Here is a 19,517-nt window from a genome sequence, read left to right on the forward strand (position 1 = left end):
AGGTACAGTAGTTTTTTTTCAGTAGAATAGCCTTATTCAATGTGTCCAGTTCCATTAAAACAAGCCTTCTTGCACTATAGGATCTAAATCAGTAAAAATATCTCTTTAACAGTGACATGGAGTGTTTAACAACGCTTGTGGTTAACATATTTTTTAGCAGGAACATTTGAAACCATGCAGCTGTTGACTAGAAACTTCACTTCAGGCATTTGCATTAAAATTGTCAATCAACACGGATACGATGTTAAAACAAGGTGTTTCCATTGTCTCGGGAAAAACTAGACAGCCATGGAACAGCCTGTCTTTTGTAAATAAAATGTTTGTGAATTATTGTAAATTAAAAAAGTAAACCTTCTTAATTGAGCCAGAGCTTTTTGTTACCCAGTCCAAGATTTTCTCATGTTAAACCTGTAATCTGATGAAGGTTAGGTTAGTTTTGCATTGAATGTTGTGACGGAGCAACTTCAAAACCACCAGAGTCTGCGTGAGAATCGAACATTAATTCAGAGACAAGAGTAGCATCAGCAGAAGCCATTTATTAAATAAGTGCTGTATGGTAACATTGTATAAACTGACGCAAGCACTTAAGCCTTCTCTTATGTATAGAGTGTAAGCACTAAGGTTAAAGGTTTTAGGTTTTTCAGGTTTGCTTCTTTTATTATTGTTATTTTGCAAGTTAATACATCTACGACTCTGTGATGCCAAATAAAACCAATTCCAGCAACAGAAGAAAGGTGTAGAAATATAGAGAGCAGACTAAAATCTCTGTCACAAGTGCTGCATTGAATGTGAACCAGACCCATGATATCCTGTTACAGACTGTGCAGTCAACCATATGCACAGCACCTCAGTAGGAAACACTGCTGAATCTTAGGCAGGTCACAGGGCTTCACACATGTGGGAACAATATCCCTGTAAGCAGGCAAGGACAGAGGGCTATATAAAAGGAGAAGCAAAAATAAAGGCCATAACAATCTGACAATGTTCGTGAAGACAGCACTTCTGTCTATGTTGGCACCTGTTGTCACCTTAATGTCTGTTAGACAAGTGTGCCCAGTCAGACAGAATTCACATTAAAATAACTTAAGCTTGGATTCACTATATGGAAGGACAGCTGGCCTTTGTCAGTGCCATTTACAACATTTCCCCTGGAGTAGAGAATTTTAATGTTAATTCTTTACTTTGTTTCAAAGCTGGAGGTCAGTATTTATTTCATGACATTACAGCCCACCTCTCTGTGGGAGCATCAGTAGACCTTGTTTTTCCACCCTGCAGTCCTGTGTGTCAGATCATTTATTGGAGACAGAGATGGTCAATCAGATATATTACATTAACATTTTGATATTCTAGTAAATAACCTTCAATGTCAATTCAATTATGGGGCTACCAGACTTTCTTAAGTAATAGAAGGTAGTGTTTACTTGAAACCCTAGGGAAGAGGACAGACTCCTGGACCATGCCACCTACGCAGAAATTGAAATAATTAATCTTTCCCAGCGTTCATCTCTTCACAACACTCCCTCCTCCCCTGCAGCATCTTTCTTTCTACCCTACTGCAGTACACTTCCTCAACAGCTAACTGCAATGCCTCAATACACATCTGCACTTTGCACTTTTTGCATGGTGTACCATGTTTTCTTTTCTCACTTCAACATATTTATTGTTCCTGTTGTTATTATGAATGTATGTAATGTACTGTCTATATTGTGTGGTGTTGTCTGTTGTACTGTGTATATCCCGAGAGATCATCGCAAATAAGATTTGCAGTGTACAGTACATGTACTGTACATATGGCAATAAACTCTTCTTGGCTCACTCCACCTAGTGGTGGGGTCTGGTATCCATATCCTCAACACCATACTGCGGTTCCCTCAGGTGTGCAGCTTGGTGCTAAATCAGTGTCTCACAGATCTCACTCACCAACTCTACAGGCTTTGTCTGGAGCTCCTGAATGTTGGTGTTCTTTCTTTACAAAGCTGAGTGATATTGGATTGGGACCAAAAATATATGAACCAATGAATGTCCCCATTCTGTACCTGAGCTAATGACAGACTACTCATTGCTATGTTTCCCTTCCTTTTGAATCCCTGTGTTATAGGGAGTCTTTTGTTTGTAAAGTAATTTGATAGGGGTTGAATTTCTCTATGCTTTGCTAATACAGCTTAGTTTTGACAATTAACAGTTTTTGTTGTCTGGTAAAGGAGGTAATTACTACTGTGGTATGTGGTATTATTAGTAACTAGAATTTAAATAAGAAAGGTTTCCAAGGGACTTTGCACAGGTTTGTCTTTAAAGAAGCGTGAATGCCATGTTCTGCTGAGAATTGGAGCTGAGAGATTGTTTTGTTCTCTCCCTGCAGGATTCTAGCTTGACTTTGCACACAGACAGTCCCGACCTCCCAGATTGCTTTCAGAAGTCCGTGCTGTCATGGGTCCCCTGCATCTACCTGTGGCTAGCCTTACCTGCCTACGTGCTCTATCTGAAGCGAAACAACAAAGGATACATCATGATGTCTGTGCTGAACAGAGCCAGAACTGTAAGATGAAAAAGATTCTGTAAGATAGTTTAGTAGCATTTTGATACAACACCTTTTGGAGTGTAACATCCATAGGCCCCTATTACAAGAATAGCTGTGGCCTTTGCTCCTGTTAACCGGAAGTCCGCCCCCAGGAGTAATTTGGAACGGGGAAGTATGCTTAATCTTTGATCTGTTCTGAATCTGAGTAAACACATTTTTTGGTCATGATACTTTATACTTTGAGCAGATGTTCAATGTTAGGCTTTCAATTGTGAAACAAAGACTACAATACAACCTCTTTTTCTAAACTAACTTTACAGGTTTACAGTGTAGGACTTGAATATACATGTCTATAGCATTTAGCTGTAGATTTACTGTATTTGTGTTTTAGTGTTTACTGTCTGTGTCTGTTTTTCTGATAATTTAATATGCTCCATGGTCAATGCATTTACTTCCACACGCAAAAGTTAAGTTTGATACCCTGTTTAAGGCCAAGAACCCACATGCTATTATGTGTGCTTAACTGCTACAGGCACATCCGTTTCCTCATTGTGTCTTTGATTGAAGCTAGAATATTGTGAGGATTTTCTTATTTTCTTCGCTTTCCAGTATGTCATTAGCAGAGTTTTTGTGCATTTCAAGGTATTTTAATTGTTTAACAGCTGGAATAGAATCACTTAAAATTAGCATTGAATAGTCTTGAAACTGGATTGTCACATATGACACATTCCTCCCTTGCAGATTAGTAATATCTGACTGCTAAAGGCAAAAATCTCAAAACAACAAGGAGGAAACAGGCTATGCAAATTTATAGTCTAATAGTGCTACACTACAGTGCTACAGTATACGCAAATGCATTCTTATACTTTTAGAATAGTTTGAATAAGCTGAGCAAAATTAGTGTTTAAGCAAATTTGAGAGTGTAATTTCTTTGGGTTGTAAAGCATCTTGCGTGAATTTCTGTATGGTGGCCTATAAAATAAACAATATGGGCTTGTATTCGAGATTAATGAATTAACATGTTCAGGGACCTTCAAAACCAGAAAACAGATTGAGGACATGGAGGCAGGTATTAGCCATTCTACAGCTCCTGCCTCTAGCCCTGGCCTTTAGAAGTCCTCTAACCTTTTCAGTTTCCCAGTGCTTTTTTTCTGCTATGACAAAACAGTGTGGAAGATTTATGTGGGCCTGAGAAGCAGCCATACGTCAGCAGACCCATTGTGGTCATTTAGTGGTGTTGATTTGTTTCTCCATTCTTCAGGGCAAAGAATGCATATTTCCAAGAGTTTTTTCCAATCAGAAAATCCTGGTTTATTTATTTAAATAAAAAGGATGGACCTGAGAAATCCCTTATTTTTCTGTGAATGTGAAGAACGTGGCTCACTGTTCTGAAGCCCAGATCCCTGGTTAGGCCTCATTTGGCTTGTCTTGCTGTGTCACTGCAGGTTTTCGGTGTGCTGCTGTGGATCACCTGCTGGATAGACCTTTTCTACACCTTTCATGAGCTCCGCCAGGGCCACATCCAGCCTCCAGTTTACTTTGTTTCTCCTCTGCTTGTGGGCATTACAATGGTCAGTGTGCATCCATTCTGAAGATAATACAGACAGTACTAAAGTGAACTTTATGTGTTCTCGCCTTTTACCTGTTTACCGCATGGGTTCTGTGTGATTTTGAATACTTGAATCCGCTTCTCTTTTGAAGACTAAAAAGATTCAGTTCTTCAAGCCTGGCAGTGTAGTCCATTCCCTGAATCTCAGAAATTCTCAGGACGAACCATATACTTTCAGTCCATCAGCCCCTGGAGATGTTTATGCTTAAGTACGTCTACTAATTGTAACACATCTGTCTCTTCTTTGCTAATATTATTGAACAAAGTGCTGTCTTCTCTCCTGAGCCTCATTTCCCCTTCCGTTTCCTTTTTTTCTCTCAGAATTTTTTCATCCTTTACTGTTCAGCAAAACTGTTGTAATTTTGGAAATAAATATTTTAGTCTCCATTGAAATATTATTTTATCTCTTTATCTTGGTGGTTCTAAGTTCCCTTTTATTAAAACATATGTTGTGTTTAATTCACTGTTATTTTTTGTTAATTTTTAAACTGTATAGAAACATTTTTTCTCTCATATTTCTGTTAACTGATTTATTCAACCATTAAGAAAGGAATAAAAAGAAAGGTCTGCCATTTTTGGATGTAGCATCCCTATTGTTTTTTCCCTTAATTATGTCAGGAAAATTAAAATATTCCATGATTACCACTTCTTCCTTTTAAATCTAATTGTAAATTTTCTTGATTTCATTATATGAAACTAGCATTATGCCAAACATTTTGAATGTTTTTTATAGTCTAACCCATATACTGTAGTTTCAGCTGAGTTCATCTAGGTTAGCCTCTTGTGCCTGAATGATCTTTTTATGTACCTTGCAACACATCTCCCTCTTCCTTCTGCTATGTCTTTCTGGAACATTCTGTATCCATTAAAGTTGTATTCATCACCATTACTCTCTCTTGACACTGCTTCTTTGTTACCAAATATATCATAATTGACTGCTACTGCTGTACATTCTAATTCTTGTATTTTGTTTTGAATACTCTTGGCATTTACTGTAGGTCTAAATACTGAATTCATTTAATTAATTTTTCCCTTTTTGCTGTGATCCGTATGTATCGCCCCATTACTGAATTTCTCTGCAGATCTTTGTCCCTACTTGTCTGGTGCCTGTTTTGTTCAGATGTAACCCATCATGTCTGCTGAGACAGCCTTTGTTATACAAAGGTTTCTGGTGCCTCAGAAAGATGAAGCTTTCTTCAGCACATTGAGTCTTTAGCCATGAGTTGTGTTGACAGATTAGCTCCAGTTTTTCACCTTTGGGTGGTGAAAACCACTGATATGGTCCTGCTGCTTAGTTTGTTTCCAAGGTCTTTGTGCTGTTTGTGCCAATGGTGTTTGTCCCAACAGTAACGGTTCTTTTCTGCCTTTGCTAGGATCTGGTCTATTCACAGTTTTGTCGTGTTAGTGTCCGTACTGCATACTCATTTGCAGTGTTTCTATACTAGAGAGTTTCCAACAAACTTCAGTGTCCGTGATGGTGAGATGGTGTCTCATCATGTCCTTGACTTGTTTAGCAATGTGATGTCAGGATAGTCTGCTCTGTTTTACTTCCTTTGACAACCTTGTCAGTTGCTCAGTGCTTGTGCTCTGATGACGTTGGTGCCACATTTGTTATGGAATGTGAATAATTATATACTGTATCATTTACCATTTGCAAATATCCATCAGTGGATGCATTTTGCGAGATCTGGCATTTCATGCTGCTGTCTCAGTTCCTGCAGCTCTAATTACAGTGCATTCACTATTTCAAGGTGGTACTGCATTTTTAAGCTGTTTTGTATGGATGCAGTTTAGCTGCTGACTGTTTTTCAGGATGCAATACATGCTTAAATATTTTAAATGAATTATATTCCTACATTCTACATTGTAACTTATCCGTGAGCTTATATGCTTTTGCTAAACTACATTTCAACAATGTTTATCTATCTGTTGAAAGAATTCTTTGGAGAAGCCATATACTGTAGAGATGAGGTGTTTTTAAGAGGAAGGAGAAATCATTATGGATTGTGGGGCATGTGAATATGAATCAGCCATCTCCATATCTTTGTCATGAAAATGGGATATCAAACAGCAAAGCAAGCTGTCTGTGGTTGCTTTTCTTAACCTAATATAAGTGAACCAGAACTGGAAGTCTCAGTATATAGTTCTGCTTTCTCACATTGTGAAAGAGTCATGGCTAAGTAATATTCATCAATGTATTTATCAGCTATGGTTTGCGTTAATTTGAAAATGTTAATCTTTTATTATGATAATATTGACATGAAAATGGACTGAGTTGCCATTGCCAGGCATGTTTCTCAAAAGAGGTTGTTTGGGTTTCCCAGTGTTACATCCCCAGTATGGCTCAGTCTATGAGGAGAATGGGGACTAATATATGAGCCAGGGTTTAACAGACGGAAATACACACAACTACATGTAGGATGGTGAAAAATGCTAGGAAGTAAAAAAAAACACAGGGGTAAGTGAACAAAAAACCCCAACTAACTACACTATTCTACAACACAATTACCCGCTAAACCTGTCTCCCGAGAAAAGGGTGGCAAAGCCAAAGAAAAGTCTTCAGCAAGCTGTCTACTCTATACTAAACTAAGCTATAATGGAAAACTAAAAAAAAACATACTGGTGCCACAACAATCCCAAACCTACACCACAGCTAAGAAAACAAATCTGACACATCTCATGTTTTCACTGTTTCTTTTTCTTACACCTCTCTTCAAACATACCCTCAGGACGTCTCGTACTGGCATTTAAAACCGGATCGCTCTCTTCAACCAATCCAGAGAGAGACTTAATTTAGGGATACTCCCACTTCCAAAAATGTATTCCCGCATGGGAGGGGAGTAAAAAATAAAACAAAACATAACACCAGACTATTGAAGGGAGTCCTCTAACCACAGGCTGTATCTGTATGGTCCTTGTGTTACAATTTCGCGTCTGGGTATCAGTAGGTGATCTGATTGGCCAGAGCCGGTCTGTAGCACAGTGACCCTCTTTGACCTCCCTGGAGCTAACAAGCATGCCGTGCTGTCAATGAGGGCCCTGCCTGTATTCAAAGGTGGGCAGGTGGGAGAGGTCTGCCTCAAACTTCCTTCTTCTCCCCTGTGTGCGGTTGCAGGGTTTGTAGTTGCGAGCCTTAACCTGAAAAACACACAATTTGGGTGGGTCAAACAAAAATTAACAGTTGTCAGCTCTCAATTTTTAAAACAACCCTTGTAAAAAAAGCCCTGCTGTTTGTGTGGCCCCGTTTGCTGCAGGCCTGTACATGTGTAAGACCTCTTGTTCCCAGTGAGTTTTTAAACATGGTGCTGTCCTGCCTGTTGTCTTGAACACCTTTGCGCTTGACTAATGAGTGTTCTTGTTCCCTTCCCAGCTCCTTGCCACGTTCCTCATCCAGTACGAGAGACTGAAGGGGATGCAGTCCTCAGGGGTTCTCTTCATCTTCTGGTTCATATCTCTGCTGTGCGCCATCGTGCCTTTCCGCTCCAAGATCTTACAGGCCACATCCCAGGTGGGCAGGCGGGCAGGGGGATCTCCTTAAAGAGATTAGATTCAGCAGAGTTCAAGCAAGGACATGGGTGTGTTGAGAAAAGAATAGTAGTGCTGTTGTTTCGAAAACTTAGCCAGCAGTCGGATTATTAAATTAGAAGTTTTCAAGCTCACTGTGTGGGATAAAAAAAGCTTACAGGACTATGATGTGTGCAGGCATTGCTTCTCATTTGTGGTAATATATATAAAATAAAGGAATATGTTTTCATTTAATTCACCAGACTCAAAGTCAAAGCTCACTTCTAATTTGTTTTTATATTTTGTTTGTTCTTCTACTTTTATGCTCTCGCTGAAACCTCCTTGTTGTATTATGGGCTTTGTGGACGTCGCCACTCCAACATTTTGACCTCCAATCACTAGGTTTTCCAAGTTGAAAAGACAGCCCTTCCCCTGGCATCCATGCTTTGGAGCATTAAATTTTTTTACTGGAAAAATTCAAAGGGTTCAGTTTTCTAAATAAGGAATTTATTTTGAAATTTGAGAAACCTTTTCTCTAGCTAGCCATATGACCAAGGTTTAAATAATTTCAGTACTTTCACTATGTTCTTATGGGACATACTGTAGTGTTCCTAAACAATGAGACTGTACATCCCTATCCAATGGGATGTACTGTACAGTCTCATTGTTTCTGATGCTTCCAAGATCATCATTATCATCATCATCATCATCATCACCTGTGCTAGTCATCCAAAATAATACCACTACCCTCTTTGTCTTGCAATTGGATGTGTAACTTTTAATAGTACAAAAGAGAGAAAAAAAATGCAAACACAAAAATTGTGGCAGTGCCATCCAGAAAAATTCTATGGTTGGGGAACTCATGCTGTGTATAGTGATTAAGGCTTGGTTGCTGAAACTCTGACAATCGTAATACAAACCTTTCAGCTGACTCTACTGTTTCTAAAACTTTGAATGTGTGCCTTGTAGACATAATTCTTCAGAGGGCTTTTTTCTTCCAAAGAACCACAACAAATTGTCATATTTTAAGTTGAACATGCGAACATATGTGTGGCTTAGTTCTCAAATGCAGTACTTCCTTGCCATGTGTTTTCTTACAGGGCAGAATTACTGACCAGCTGAGGTTTACCACCTTCTATGTGTATTTTGGACTGCTTGTGGTGCAGCTGATCCTGTCCTGCTTCAACGAGAAGCCCCCCCTGTTCTCCAGTGTGGTCACTGACCCAGTGAGTTTGTGTGGCCGGGATCACTCCAGGCTTCTTGTCTGGTTTCTGTCAGCAGTGTGTTTCTGGAGAAAATAAAGTGCCCCAGAAAACACCTCATATGTTATCAGTCAACCCATTAAATAGCCTCTTTAGTTTCCTGTCATCTGTCCATTGATCTGCCTGTCTATTTAACATGCCAAAGATGACATTCTTGAGCCACCTTGTTTTTGACATTTTGTATAATCCTAGAAATTGAAGATATAGGCGTGTGCCTTTCCTCCTTTTGTGAATAGATTACTTCTCAGAGCACTGAATCTATCTTTTTCATTTCTTACTTTAGGGAAATTAAAATGATCTAAATAGTTTGCACTCTTATAAAAGAATTCTCTTTTTATCAGAACCCCTGTCCAGAAACTTCTGCTGGTTTCCTGTCGACCTTAACATTCTGGTGGTTCACAAGGTGAGTCTTCCTCTATTCCCGGTGTGACTTATGTGGTCTGCGCAGTTCAGGACACGGTTGTGGCTGTGGTCTGCGCAGTCTGGGATGCAGCTGTGGCTGTGGTCTGCGCAGTCTGGGATGCAGTTGTGGCTGTGGTCTGCGCAGTCCAGGACACGGTTATGGCTATGGCCTGTGCAGTCTGGGACAAGGCCATATCCTTATGTATGTCATACAGCTTCTAAACAAAATAATATTAGATTTAAAGTCAGTTGAAAATGAAGAGCCTTAGAGAAAGAGGTTCTGGAGAAACATCATCTATATTCAATTGCTATTATGACTTTTGGAGAATCAATCAGTCAGTCTGCTGTGACTACAAAGGCAAAGCTAGATACAATTAGATTTGGAGGTAGTATTTTGTAAATGATATAACAAAGTTTCATTTTGCAAGCATTTTATTCCTTTATACATCATCATTTTTTTCTGATTTTCACCTTCTTACTTTCAGTATGGCTGTCAAAGGTTACAAAACCCCCCTGGAAAACAAGGATCTGTGGTCCCTGAATAAACAGGATAGCTCAGAAGTCATCGTGCCAAAATTTCTCAAGGAGTGGGAAGTAGAAAAGACAAAAGTTCAAAGGTATAGTTTGCATTTTGCACTAAAATAACAGTCTTTTCAAAAAAGCTTTAAACTTCATCACCTTCCAGACAGCCAACACCCTATTACTTCCTGCAGACTTCTGATACAGTTCTAAGGAAAAGTGCATTTGCATCTCACCTTATCAAAAAGAATGATTCAACCATAATAAAAACCCATTAAGCAAAATACAGTTAATTGCAGAAGCACTACACAGACTGTAGCAAGTATGGACGAAGTTCAAAATCTTTTTAACAAAAGAACAATACAGTACATTTTGCAATGACTGCTGTGTTTTTGCATATTTCTACTTTAGCTAAGGCAAGGTTTTCACTGCAGGGTCTATTTTTAATCTGATATTGTGAGAGAATGTCTGTCATTGTTGCCTGCAGTGTATTTTCAGTTTCCCCATAGTGTCCTCATGCTCACAGTCTGGTTATGGAAGCCCACATTGTATATCTTTAGCTCTGTCCTAGCAGTTCATTGTGTTTTACTGTACTATGATTTTACTGTTGTTTAGACCTCTGCAGGGGCCACACATTAGCTCAGTGAACAGAATCCTGTTCTTGCACGTAAAAACAGTAGGGAGCCCTTCACTCACTCAGTATCTTCCAGCTTCACCTGGTACTGTTAGACCCTGGCCTTGAAGTAATAAGAAAATCAAACCAGCTTCTTTTTCTGTAAAAAGAGAAAATACAGTCTGCAATTTATCCTCTGGTGTAGGTTGTAGTTTATCAAGTGCATTAAAAAAGAGGGAGTGAAGAAAAACTTATTTCGGAAGTGAAAGGCTTCATGCCACAAAAGGGCAGCTGATAGCTGGGCTGTTGAGCTTTGAAATAACTGTGTGCAGTGTGATTCTCTTGACATAGTTACACTCAGGGGTGCAGTAAGCCTTAGGGCAGATCTTCCAAGAGTACATACAGAACTGAATTACCTCATCTTATAACATTTCTTGCCATTATCTTGCACACTATAAAACAATAACATCTTTCTAGTCTATAGGTGCATTGTTCCGTTTTTTTTACCTGTCTTTCTGACACATTCCATCATGTATAAATGGAGCAACAGCTGTGTGAGAGCCAGGTTACAGGACTAAATTAGGCCCCCTTGTTCTTCAAATATCAGAACAAACCCAGATCGTTAGATCATTGAGCTACTAGCAACCAGTTAATTTAGATGGGCAAAATAGCCTTGTCCAGTTAGTAAGCTTTCCTGTGTTTTTATAAAATAAATGCTGGATTTGGAAAGAGATTAAATGATGTCAATGATTTCTGTACCGCAGGGGTTATGATATATGAATATGATTGAGTTTTATTTTTTGTGTAATGCCCTTCATTACAAGTTGTGACAGAGCTCTTTCTCAGTTATTTTCACAGACTGAGTGTGTGGCATTAATTACTGTAAGTAATAGGGGGTAGTCCTGCGTAGCTCAGATGCTCTTGACTGAGTACAGGTTGAGCTGCAGCTCCATTTATGGGTTCTTTGGTCTAGTCTGCAGCCCCTGGGACATGTCTTAACTGACACTAACCGGCTGTGTAGAAGTTTTGTGCAAGAATTAGAAGTCTGTAATTATAAACTAGTATTGCATTCATTTCAGGTATCATATTCTCAAAATGTGTTGTTCTTTTGTGGAATGGTTTTATTAATTTAGAAAGCTAAATCTCTCTAAATGAGGCTGAGCCCAGGGGAGCTTGTGAAAGACACGTAGTCAACTCTCAGTGTTGACCAGCTGACGACATTGCTTTTAGACCATCCAAGGTCTTCAGATCATATTGCTATTTTTGTTCTAAGAAAATGGATATACTTCGTCCAGCGTTCTTTATTTCAATACTACAGATTGCCATAGATCTTATCACTCACTGAGTCAGACCATGACTGGGATAATAATTTATCATGGGTTTAAATCAAGTCACTGTCCCCAAAGCTCTCCTCCGGAGAGATATTGCTCTTCTGAGCTGAACGTGCCTTGTTTTTTCTTGGTGTTATGTGACAGGAAGAACCAAGTGCTTTACTCCAAATCCCCCAATGTCCCTAATAATCACGTGGATGGGGGCCCTGAGGAGGCCGAGGTGCTGCTCTCGGGGAAGAAAGAGGCTATACAACCTTCCTTCCTCAAAGCGTTGCTGAAGGCCTTTGGGCCCTACTTCCTCATCGGCTCTGCCTTCAAACTGCTCCAGGACCTGATCAACTTCGTCAACCCACAGCTCCTGAAGTAAGAACTGATCCAGGGACTCGGGCGTTATTCCTGCAGAGCAGCTGTCTTGTTGACTGGTGACTGATGACAGTACATGCCGATAATGTGCAATCATATTCTCATTTTGGATTGCGTCTGTCTAATGCATTTCCAGCAGGTAGTTGTTTCTCTGATGATGTGAGGTAAAAAAAACAACTAAATTACAGCTTTAAGAGCTGTCTGCTGCAGGAGCTGTTGATGTACTAAAAGGCACAAGGTGAAGAAAAGGTCTTTAAACTTTTAATGGGTCCTAATTTAGCAGAGTAGTATGGTATTGAATGTGCTTTGTATATGGCTAAATACATCAGTGGTTTATCTAGCTGAATCTTTTCTACATAATTCTTCAATTAATTATAGTATCTATCTAGGATATTTTAATTATGCATAAGTGTGTTTGTAATTCATGTCTCTTGTACCTTATTTTGTCTTCTGAATTTGCAATGCAAACCAATTATGTAAATTTCCCAGTTCGTAAACAGCACACTGAACCTTTTTGTTTACGCTGGGTATAATTCTGAATAACAAATTTCATCATTTGAATTACTTTGAATTTCAAATTATTGTCCTTTCAGTAATTCGGTAATAATGCTATTCTCCGAATCCATTTAGCCTGTTACTACAGAACTGAAAATGACTCCTCATTCTTCTAAAGACTTAATATGTCATATGGGAGCTGATACATTTTTTTTCATAACCAGACCTTATAATTCACCATTATGGCTATGAAATAATTTTAAAAATGAAGAGACTCTATGCAATCAGTAGAGAAGGCTGACTTAAAGGATCTAGGATCATGAATGAAAGGAAATGATTGTATAGTATTATATTATAATATTATCTATAGTATATTATAACATATAATATTATCTGTGAAATATATGATTTATATACAGTATTAGATGTAGTACTATCAAAATTGTTAGGACTGGGATAGTTTTTTGTTACATACTAATGAAATTTGAAAAAAAGATTAATAGGAGGTAAAAGTATGTAATTTCAGCTTTTGTTTCTGGGTATTATTTTGCATACATGTTAGAACAGTGTCACTTATTGTGTTCAGTACCCCTGTTGCCGGTGAGCAGAAGTACTGGAAGAAACTTAAAGTACATTAAACAAGAGCAAAGTTAGTATTTCGTCACATACTGTACCTCTTACACAAAATGACTGCTTCGAGCCTGCAATCCTTTGACATCACTAGACTATAAATATGTTCCTTTGAGATACTTTGCCAAGACTTAACTGTACCCACTTTTAGTTGTCTCTTGTTTGTTGGTTTTTCTGACTTCAGTTTCCTATTCAACAAGTGCATATTTAATAGGATTCAAATCTGTTGATTGACTTGGCCTGTTCAGACGTTTTCACTTCTTCCTGATGAACTCCTTGGTCAAGTGTGCAGTCTACTGTGTGTCGTTGTCTTGCTGCAGAGTGAACTGCTGTCTCATGAGTTTGAAGGCACTTTTTGGACATGGGCAGACAAGGAGTTCATGTACACTTTAGAATTTATTCTGCTGCCATCTAGAGTTACATAATTAATAAGGACCAGTGAGCCAGTTTAGGAAGCAGACATACATGTCCAAGCCATGACACAACCTTCACCATGCCTCACAGATGAGGTGGTGTGCTTAACATTATTTGCAGTTCCACTCTTTCTCCACAGTTTTTCCTTTCCAACATTTTGATAAACGTTTATCTTCATCTTGTCTGCCCATAAATCTTTTTTTCCAGGATTGCTATGGCTCAGGTACTTCTCTTTGTACTTTTTGCAAATTCTAATCTGGCCTTTCTGTTTTTAGAAGTTTGCATCTTGCAGTGCACAGTGAATTGAGAAACTTTCACCCCTCTCTATAGATTGTTATTTTACATTGCTCTTCACTGCTCTAATGATTTTTCTGTCATCAGCTGCTGTTGTTTTCCTTGCACTTTGCCGATTGCTTACTCTTCCAGTAGTTTTTTTTTCTTTATCAAGACATTCCATATTGTTGAGTTTGCGATGGCCAATCTCTCTGCGATATTTCTAGTGGGAATTTTATTTGCTCTCCAATTCACAATTCAATGCTTTTCCATCATAGACAAATTTCTAGTCTTCATGATGGTTTATGCCTTTTAGCTCAAGTTGCATACCCAGAAAGTAAACTCCAAAGGCTGACACCAAGGCAGTGGATTCACAGCTCTGTATTTGATAAATGCAACATGGAACACCTGAGCAATTAGAAACCACTGTCACCATTTTGACAAAATTCAACTGCACACTTGAAATAGGGGGATTGAATACAACAAGTGACATTGTTCTAACATGGCTAAACATATGCAAATTAATACCCAGAAACAGAAGCTGAAATTTTATACTTGTGCCTCATATTAATCTTTGGGTTTTAAATACAAATTTCATTAGTACACATAAAAAATGAACAAATCTCACCTCACTGTCCCATGCTTACACTTTTTTTTACTGTATATAATGATTATATAATTCATCAAGTCTGCAATTGTATTCCTTGAACAGTGATTATTTTGACAGGTGCTTAAATGAAATAACAGATACATGGTATTTAAAAAGTTAAACTGGCATGACCTTTTTGTATTTCTGCTCATTTAACAGTTTTTAAGTAACAAAGTTTCAGTTTGCCAAATGTTTTGGATATAAAATACAGAACAGGCAAATATTCAGCTTAAAAAATGTGTTTAATCTGAAGATGAAGGGTATTTACAATGTACAGGCTGTAGTCACAGCTTTCAGAGAGGCTACAGGAGGGCAGTGCTCTGTCCAGAGGCTCCAGCTTGATAGCTGATTAAGTCTGCTTTGAACAGAGCTGCTGACGTCGGTCTTGTTATCGGCATGACGGGTTGTCAGCCTGCTGTTCTTTCTCCCTCTCGGTGTGTGCCAGCCTGCTGATCTACTTCACCAAGAAGAAGGGAGTGCCCTCCTGGTGGGGCTATGCTCTGGCCTTCCTGATGTTCTTCTGCGCCATGCTGCAGACCATCATCCTGCACCAGCACTTCCAGTACTGCTTCGTCACTGGCATGAGGCTACGCACCGCCATCATCGGAGCCATTTACAGGAAGGTTAGGGACTCTCCGGGGTCCACTCCATCCCCAAATATTCAAATATCCTGCCACACAAACGGCAGTCTGTCTCTGCTGGCCCTCTTTTCTGCATGTTATTTTTTTAACTTTCATAATACAGTACATGTTCTCTGCTTCCCGCTGTGATAAAAGTCCGGATTGTACTGTGTGCAGTAGCATTTATCTTTTCCTTCCGGCTTCCTTGAGAGGTGGTTTGAATGATTAGTGGAGTTTGTAATCCAACACCCAGGACATCCAAGCCAAATTTAAGAAATGAACGGTGTCTGGGCTCTTAAAAAGTTCACCCATGTTCGGCTGTAGCTTTGATGACACTGGATCAACCCTGTCCTTAGATGTGACTTTCCAAGCAGCAGTGCACAATTAGGAGAACATCATCTGGGTTGGGTCTTCTGAGCTTTTTGAAGCAACAGTGATTCCTTGGACCTGCCAGTTTTCTGCAGGCTTGCAGTGCTGTCACTGAGGGCTGTGCTGCTCCTCCAATCAGTATTGGAAGCTTGTGCCATGGAGGAATGGCATTTTTGAAGAGATTTTCTGCATGGCCTGGTTTTCTCTGTTTTGTTGTTGGCACTAACCAATAGTTGAAAAATAATAGGCAATTCCAGAAGTGAGAGGTCCAGCCATCCATCTGTTTTCTAACTAATTCTAGGTCAAGGGGAAGGCAGAGCCAGTCTATCACCTGGCGCGAGAAGAAATAGATATAAAATGGAAAATGGCAAACTATGCTGAACTAAATATTGGTAATAACCAATTTCTGTGTGGAAGTTTACATCAAGTGTATGTATATGGGAAGTACAAGCTGTAACGGGTAGGAAAATGATGGTAATGTTGAACTTATTCCAGGCGCTGGTGATTACGAATGCAGCAAAGCGCTCATCTACTGTTGGGGAGATTGTGAACCTGATGTCTGTAGATGCCCAGCACTTCATGGATCTCACCACCTTCCTGAACCTGCTGTGGTCAGCCCCACTGCAGATCATTCTGGCCCTGTACTTCCTCTGGCAGGTACGCCCACAGCCCCGGTCTTATCAGTTTCTTTCCGCCCAGGAGGCAGAATCAGCTCAGGATATCTGCAAAGGATGTTGTCCATGAAGATTTTTTGTAACTTTTTCACTCTGTACTTGGAGGAATCCACATGAACCCTTTTAATCTGCTTTGCAGGATAACCCTCACAATGCTATTTTGAGTCTGATTCAGCTCTTGAAAGCTATTGCCTTCTTCAGTAGTAAAATAAGCTCCCTTGATTAACCTTGGGAACATAATATAAAAAACAAATCGTACCTAATTTGTGAAATGCTTTGCTTCAGATGGTACACACAGATCTTCAAAAGCCACTTAATAGCACATTTTGTCAGGCCAGCATTTTTTAACATTTAATACAGCAACGTTGCTTTTTTGCCTCTCAGTATGTTTATTCTTCTTATACGTGGTTGTTACCTCTACTGTAAAGCATTCAAAGATTTAAATAGGATGAAGATTTGTTACCATTTGAGATAACAAGAAAGGTAACAAAATAAAATCTTATTACATTTCCTGCACACGTCTTCCTGAGACTCACCTGCATTTGGAACATTTGCAAAGGCCCAGTGTTGAATGATTTAATTACTTATTATGTTCTGCAGTGAGAGCCAGCTATGCCCTGAGAGCACCTTGTCTGTTCCTTTTGTGCTGCAGAGAACTGGCGTTGTGGTTTAGATAAAGCAGTCCAGACTCAAGGTCCACAGTGAGAAAGTAACCCATGAATTATGAAAAGATTGTGTTTTTTGTTGCAGGCAAAAATATCTGGTCCAAAGCTAAATGGCACCACCCTCAAACTTTATTTTTTAAAAAACTTTTTACTTTATTATGTATGTACAGTACTTTTATATCGGCTCAGATTACGCTTGTTAAAAATAGAGTTTTCAATCATTTTTAAGAACCGCCTTTACAGTTTTTTTAGGATATTAAATTTATTTTTAATGTTTTTATTTGTTTTTAAACCTGTTTTATATAAAGAAGATTTGGTTTCCTTTTATGTTGGATCAGTTTCCCCTGTAGGAAATTGATCCAGCTTAAAAGGAGCATTATTTCCTCTGTATAACACAGGGTAGGCAGAGTTCTGTTTCTATCCACACAGTGTTCCCTGTTCCAGGGATTGTCAATGTTTTGTTTTTGTGTAGAAACTTGGTCCCTCTGTCCTTGCTGGTGTGGCGGTGATGGTGTTACTCATTCCTTTTAATGCAGTCATTGCCATGAAGACACAAGCATTCCAGGTAAGACATTCTCAGGTTTAGATTTCATTTTCGTGTGCTGTTTCATGTGCTCCTGTGTTTTGGAAAGTGGCGAGCAGTTGCATTCTCATTCGTGTGAAAGAGGGCTCATTCAGTGTTGTGAAATAACCCTTTGGGCGCGAAGTATGTGTGTATGTGTGCAAGTCTTCGTGTGAGAGTGTGTGCGCTCACGTTGTGAGGTGAATACAGGAGGAGAGATTGAATCCCAGCTGTGGATGAACAGCTTACGTGACATTTGCTGTTTTTATTAATTATCGTTTTGGGGGAAAAGAAAAGGGTTTAAGCTGATTCTTGAGATGAATGAATATGTAGCTCAAATGCTTTATTCTGCATGTCAAAAATGGTACTTGCGTTACAGTGAAACAATCCTTTATAGATTAAATGTTGCTGAAATGCAAGAAAATAAATGTTGATTTAAGATTGAGCATGTTGTTGCTTAATAAGCTGAATTTTATCTCTTTAAAGGCAGTGTCACTGTAGGCTGATAGGTTCCAACCCTTTAAGATTGTTTTTATCAGAACTGTAAAGATTCTGAACAGACCTACCTCTTATCATCTTTTTGTTTTAGATAAACTTCAGTGCATTTAGCTAAAACACCAAACTTCTTTGGTTAAAAAATTAGAAGAGATATTAGTGTTTTACTTATTAATATTGATGCATAAGTATTTTAAGAAAATACCATTATGTGTATGAAACACTGATATTATTACACCTCATTGATATACTTCACTTGAGAAAACACATCAGGGGGCAATTTGTTCATGGTTTAATATTGTAATTTGTTTTTTTAGTTTTGATCTATTGAAAAAAATTAACAGGGTTGGTTATAAGAATGTAGACATCTCATTGAGCTGGTCTTGCTCATTTGGTTGCTAGTGACTTAATTTATCCATGGATCTCATCCCACTAATGTCTGGAGGATCCCAAGGGATCTGCTTGAACAATATGGATGGGTACTGTACCTCCTGGCTGCAGATTGACACGTTGTTGTTTTTTATAAATGTCTGTGTGTTTAACCAAGCAGAAGCATCAAACTTGTTGGGTTAAACATTAAAAGTGCTATTAGTGTTGTACTTTTTCACAATCTAAATTTCACTTTCAGATTGAAGTGAAAGAGAAGCATCTTGTCCACCGATTAGGACCAGATTCACAGGCTCTGGAGTCTAGGATGGGCTACATTTGTGCTATTTGGAGACAAGTAAAAGCAGTTTTAGACAGGGCATACGATTATTAACCTTTACTAGGATTTAAATGTGACCTAAAGATAAAGCCCAAGTGAACAGAATGGCTCTACTTGTTTTACACAAGAAGATTACTAATGGTGCAGCACAGCTAGTCTGACATTTTACATTTTATTCCCTTTTTTATATAAAGAACAAACATTGTTTAAATGTCAAAGATTGAAATATACAGCTACAGCACTGAAGTCATTGTCTTCTATTAAAGAGCACCTGTTGAACTATTTTGGCATCAACAGGTGTTTTTCTCTCTCTAAAAAGCTGTGGCATTGACATTTTAGATTTAAATGCCAAGTGGAATTACCTATTTCCTGGAGGTAATATAATGTGTTCAAATTGGACAGAAATGCAACTTTTTTTTCACTTTCATTAAACAAAAAACAGCTTAGGGGCTAAAAGGCATTACAGATTTAAAAATCAGGGGATTTCCGTGTGAAATGAGTTCATTCTGTTCCTTTTTCAGATGGAACAAATGCAGTACAAAGATGCCCGCATCAAACTGATGAATGAGATTCTCAATGGCATTAAGGTGCTGAAACTCTATGCCTGGGAGAATTCGTTCAAACAGAAGATCATGGACATTCGACAGAATGAACTGAAGGTCCTGAGGAAAACAGCTTATCTTGGGGCTCTTTCAACTTTTCTTTGGACAAGTGCCCCTTTCCTGGTAAATTCATTTTCAACTTACTCTGTTTTGATATAGAGGACGTTCTATGTTCAAGACAATTCCAGATATTCTGTTACAAAGTTATATATTTATTCTTTCCAGTATCTGGGGTCAACTTT

The 19,517-nt window shown here is 38.7% G+C and overlaps 1 protein-coding gene across 2 annotated transcripts in view; it reads left to right on the forward strand.

Moving 5' to 3' along the window:
* abcc3 (ATP-binding cassette, sub-family C (CFTR/MRP), member 3) overlaps positions 1-19,517 on the forward strand; it is a 94,473-nt gene that overhangs the window by 38,186 nt on the left and 36,770 nt on the right. For both annotated transcript variants that reach the window (XM_088928231.1, XM_088928232.1), the window contains exons 2-12: positions 2,360-2,536; positions 3,964-4,089; positions 7,498-7,635; positions 8,732-8,857; positions 9,235-9,296; positions 9,781-9,912; positions 11,903-12,121; positions 15,028-15,205; positions 16,067-16,228; positions 17,383-17,475; positions 19,195-19,398. In XM_088928231.1, the coding sequence (XP_088784357.1) occupies positions 2,360-2,536; positions 3,964-4,089; positions 7,498-7,635; positions 8,732-8,857; positions 9,235-9,296; positions 9,781-9,912; positions 11,903-12,121; positions 15,028-15,205; positions 16,067-16,228; positions 17,383-17,475; positions 19,195-19,398 (1,617 nt within the window). The remainder of the gene's footprint in view (positions 1-2,359; positions 2,537-3,963; positions 4,090-7,497; positions 7,636-8,731; positions 8,858-9,234; positions 9,297-9,780; positions 9,913-11,902; positions 12,122-15,027; positions 15,206-16,066; positions 16,229-17,382; positions 17,476-19,194; positions 19,399-19,517) is intronic.

The sequence above is a fragment of the Atractosteus spatula genome, chromosome 11 (assembly GCF_055471065.1).
Source record: "Atractosteus spatula isolate fAtrSpa1 chromosome 11, fAtrSpa1.hap1, whole genome shotgun sequence".
Lineage (NCBI taxonomy): Eukaryota > Metazoa > Chordata > Actinopteri > Semionotiformes > Lepisosteidae > Atractosteus > Atractosteus spatula.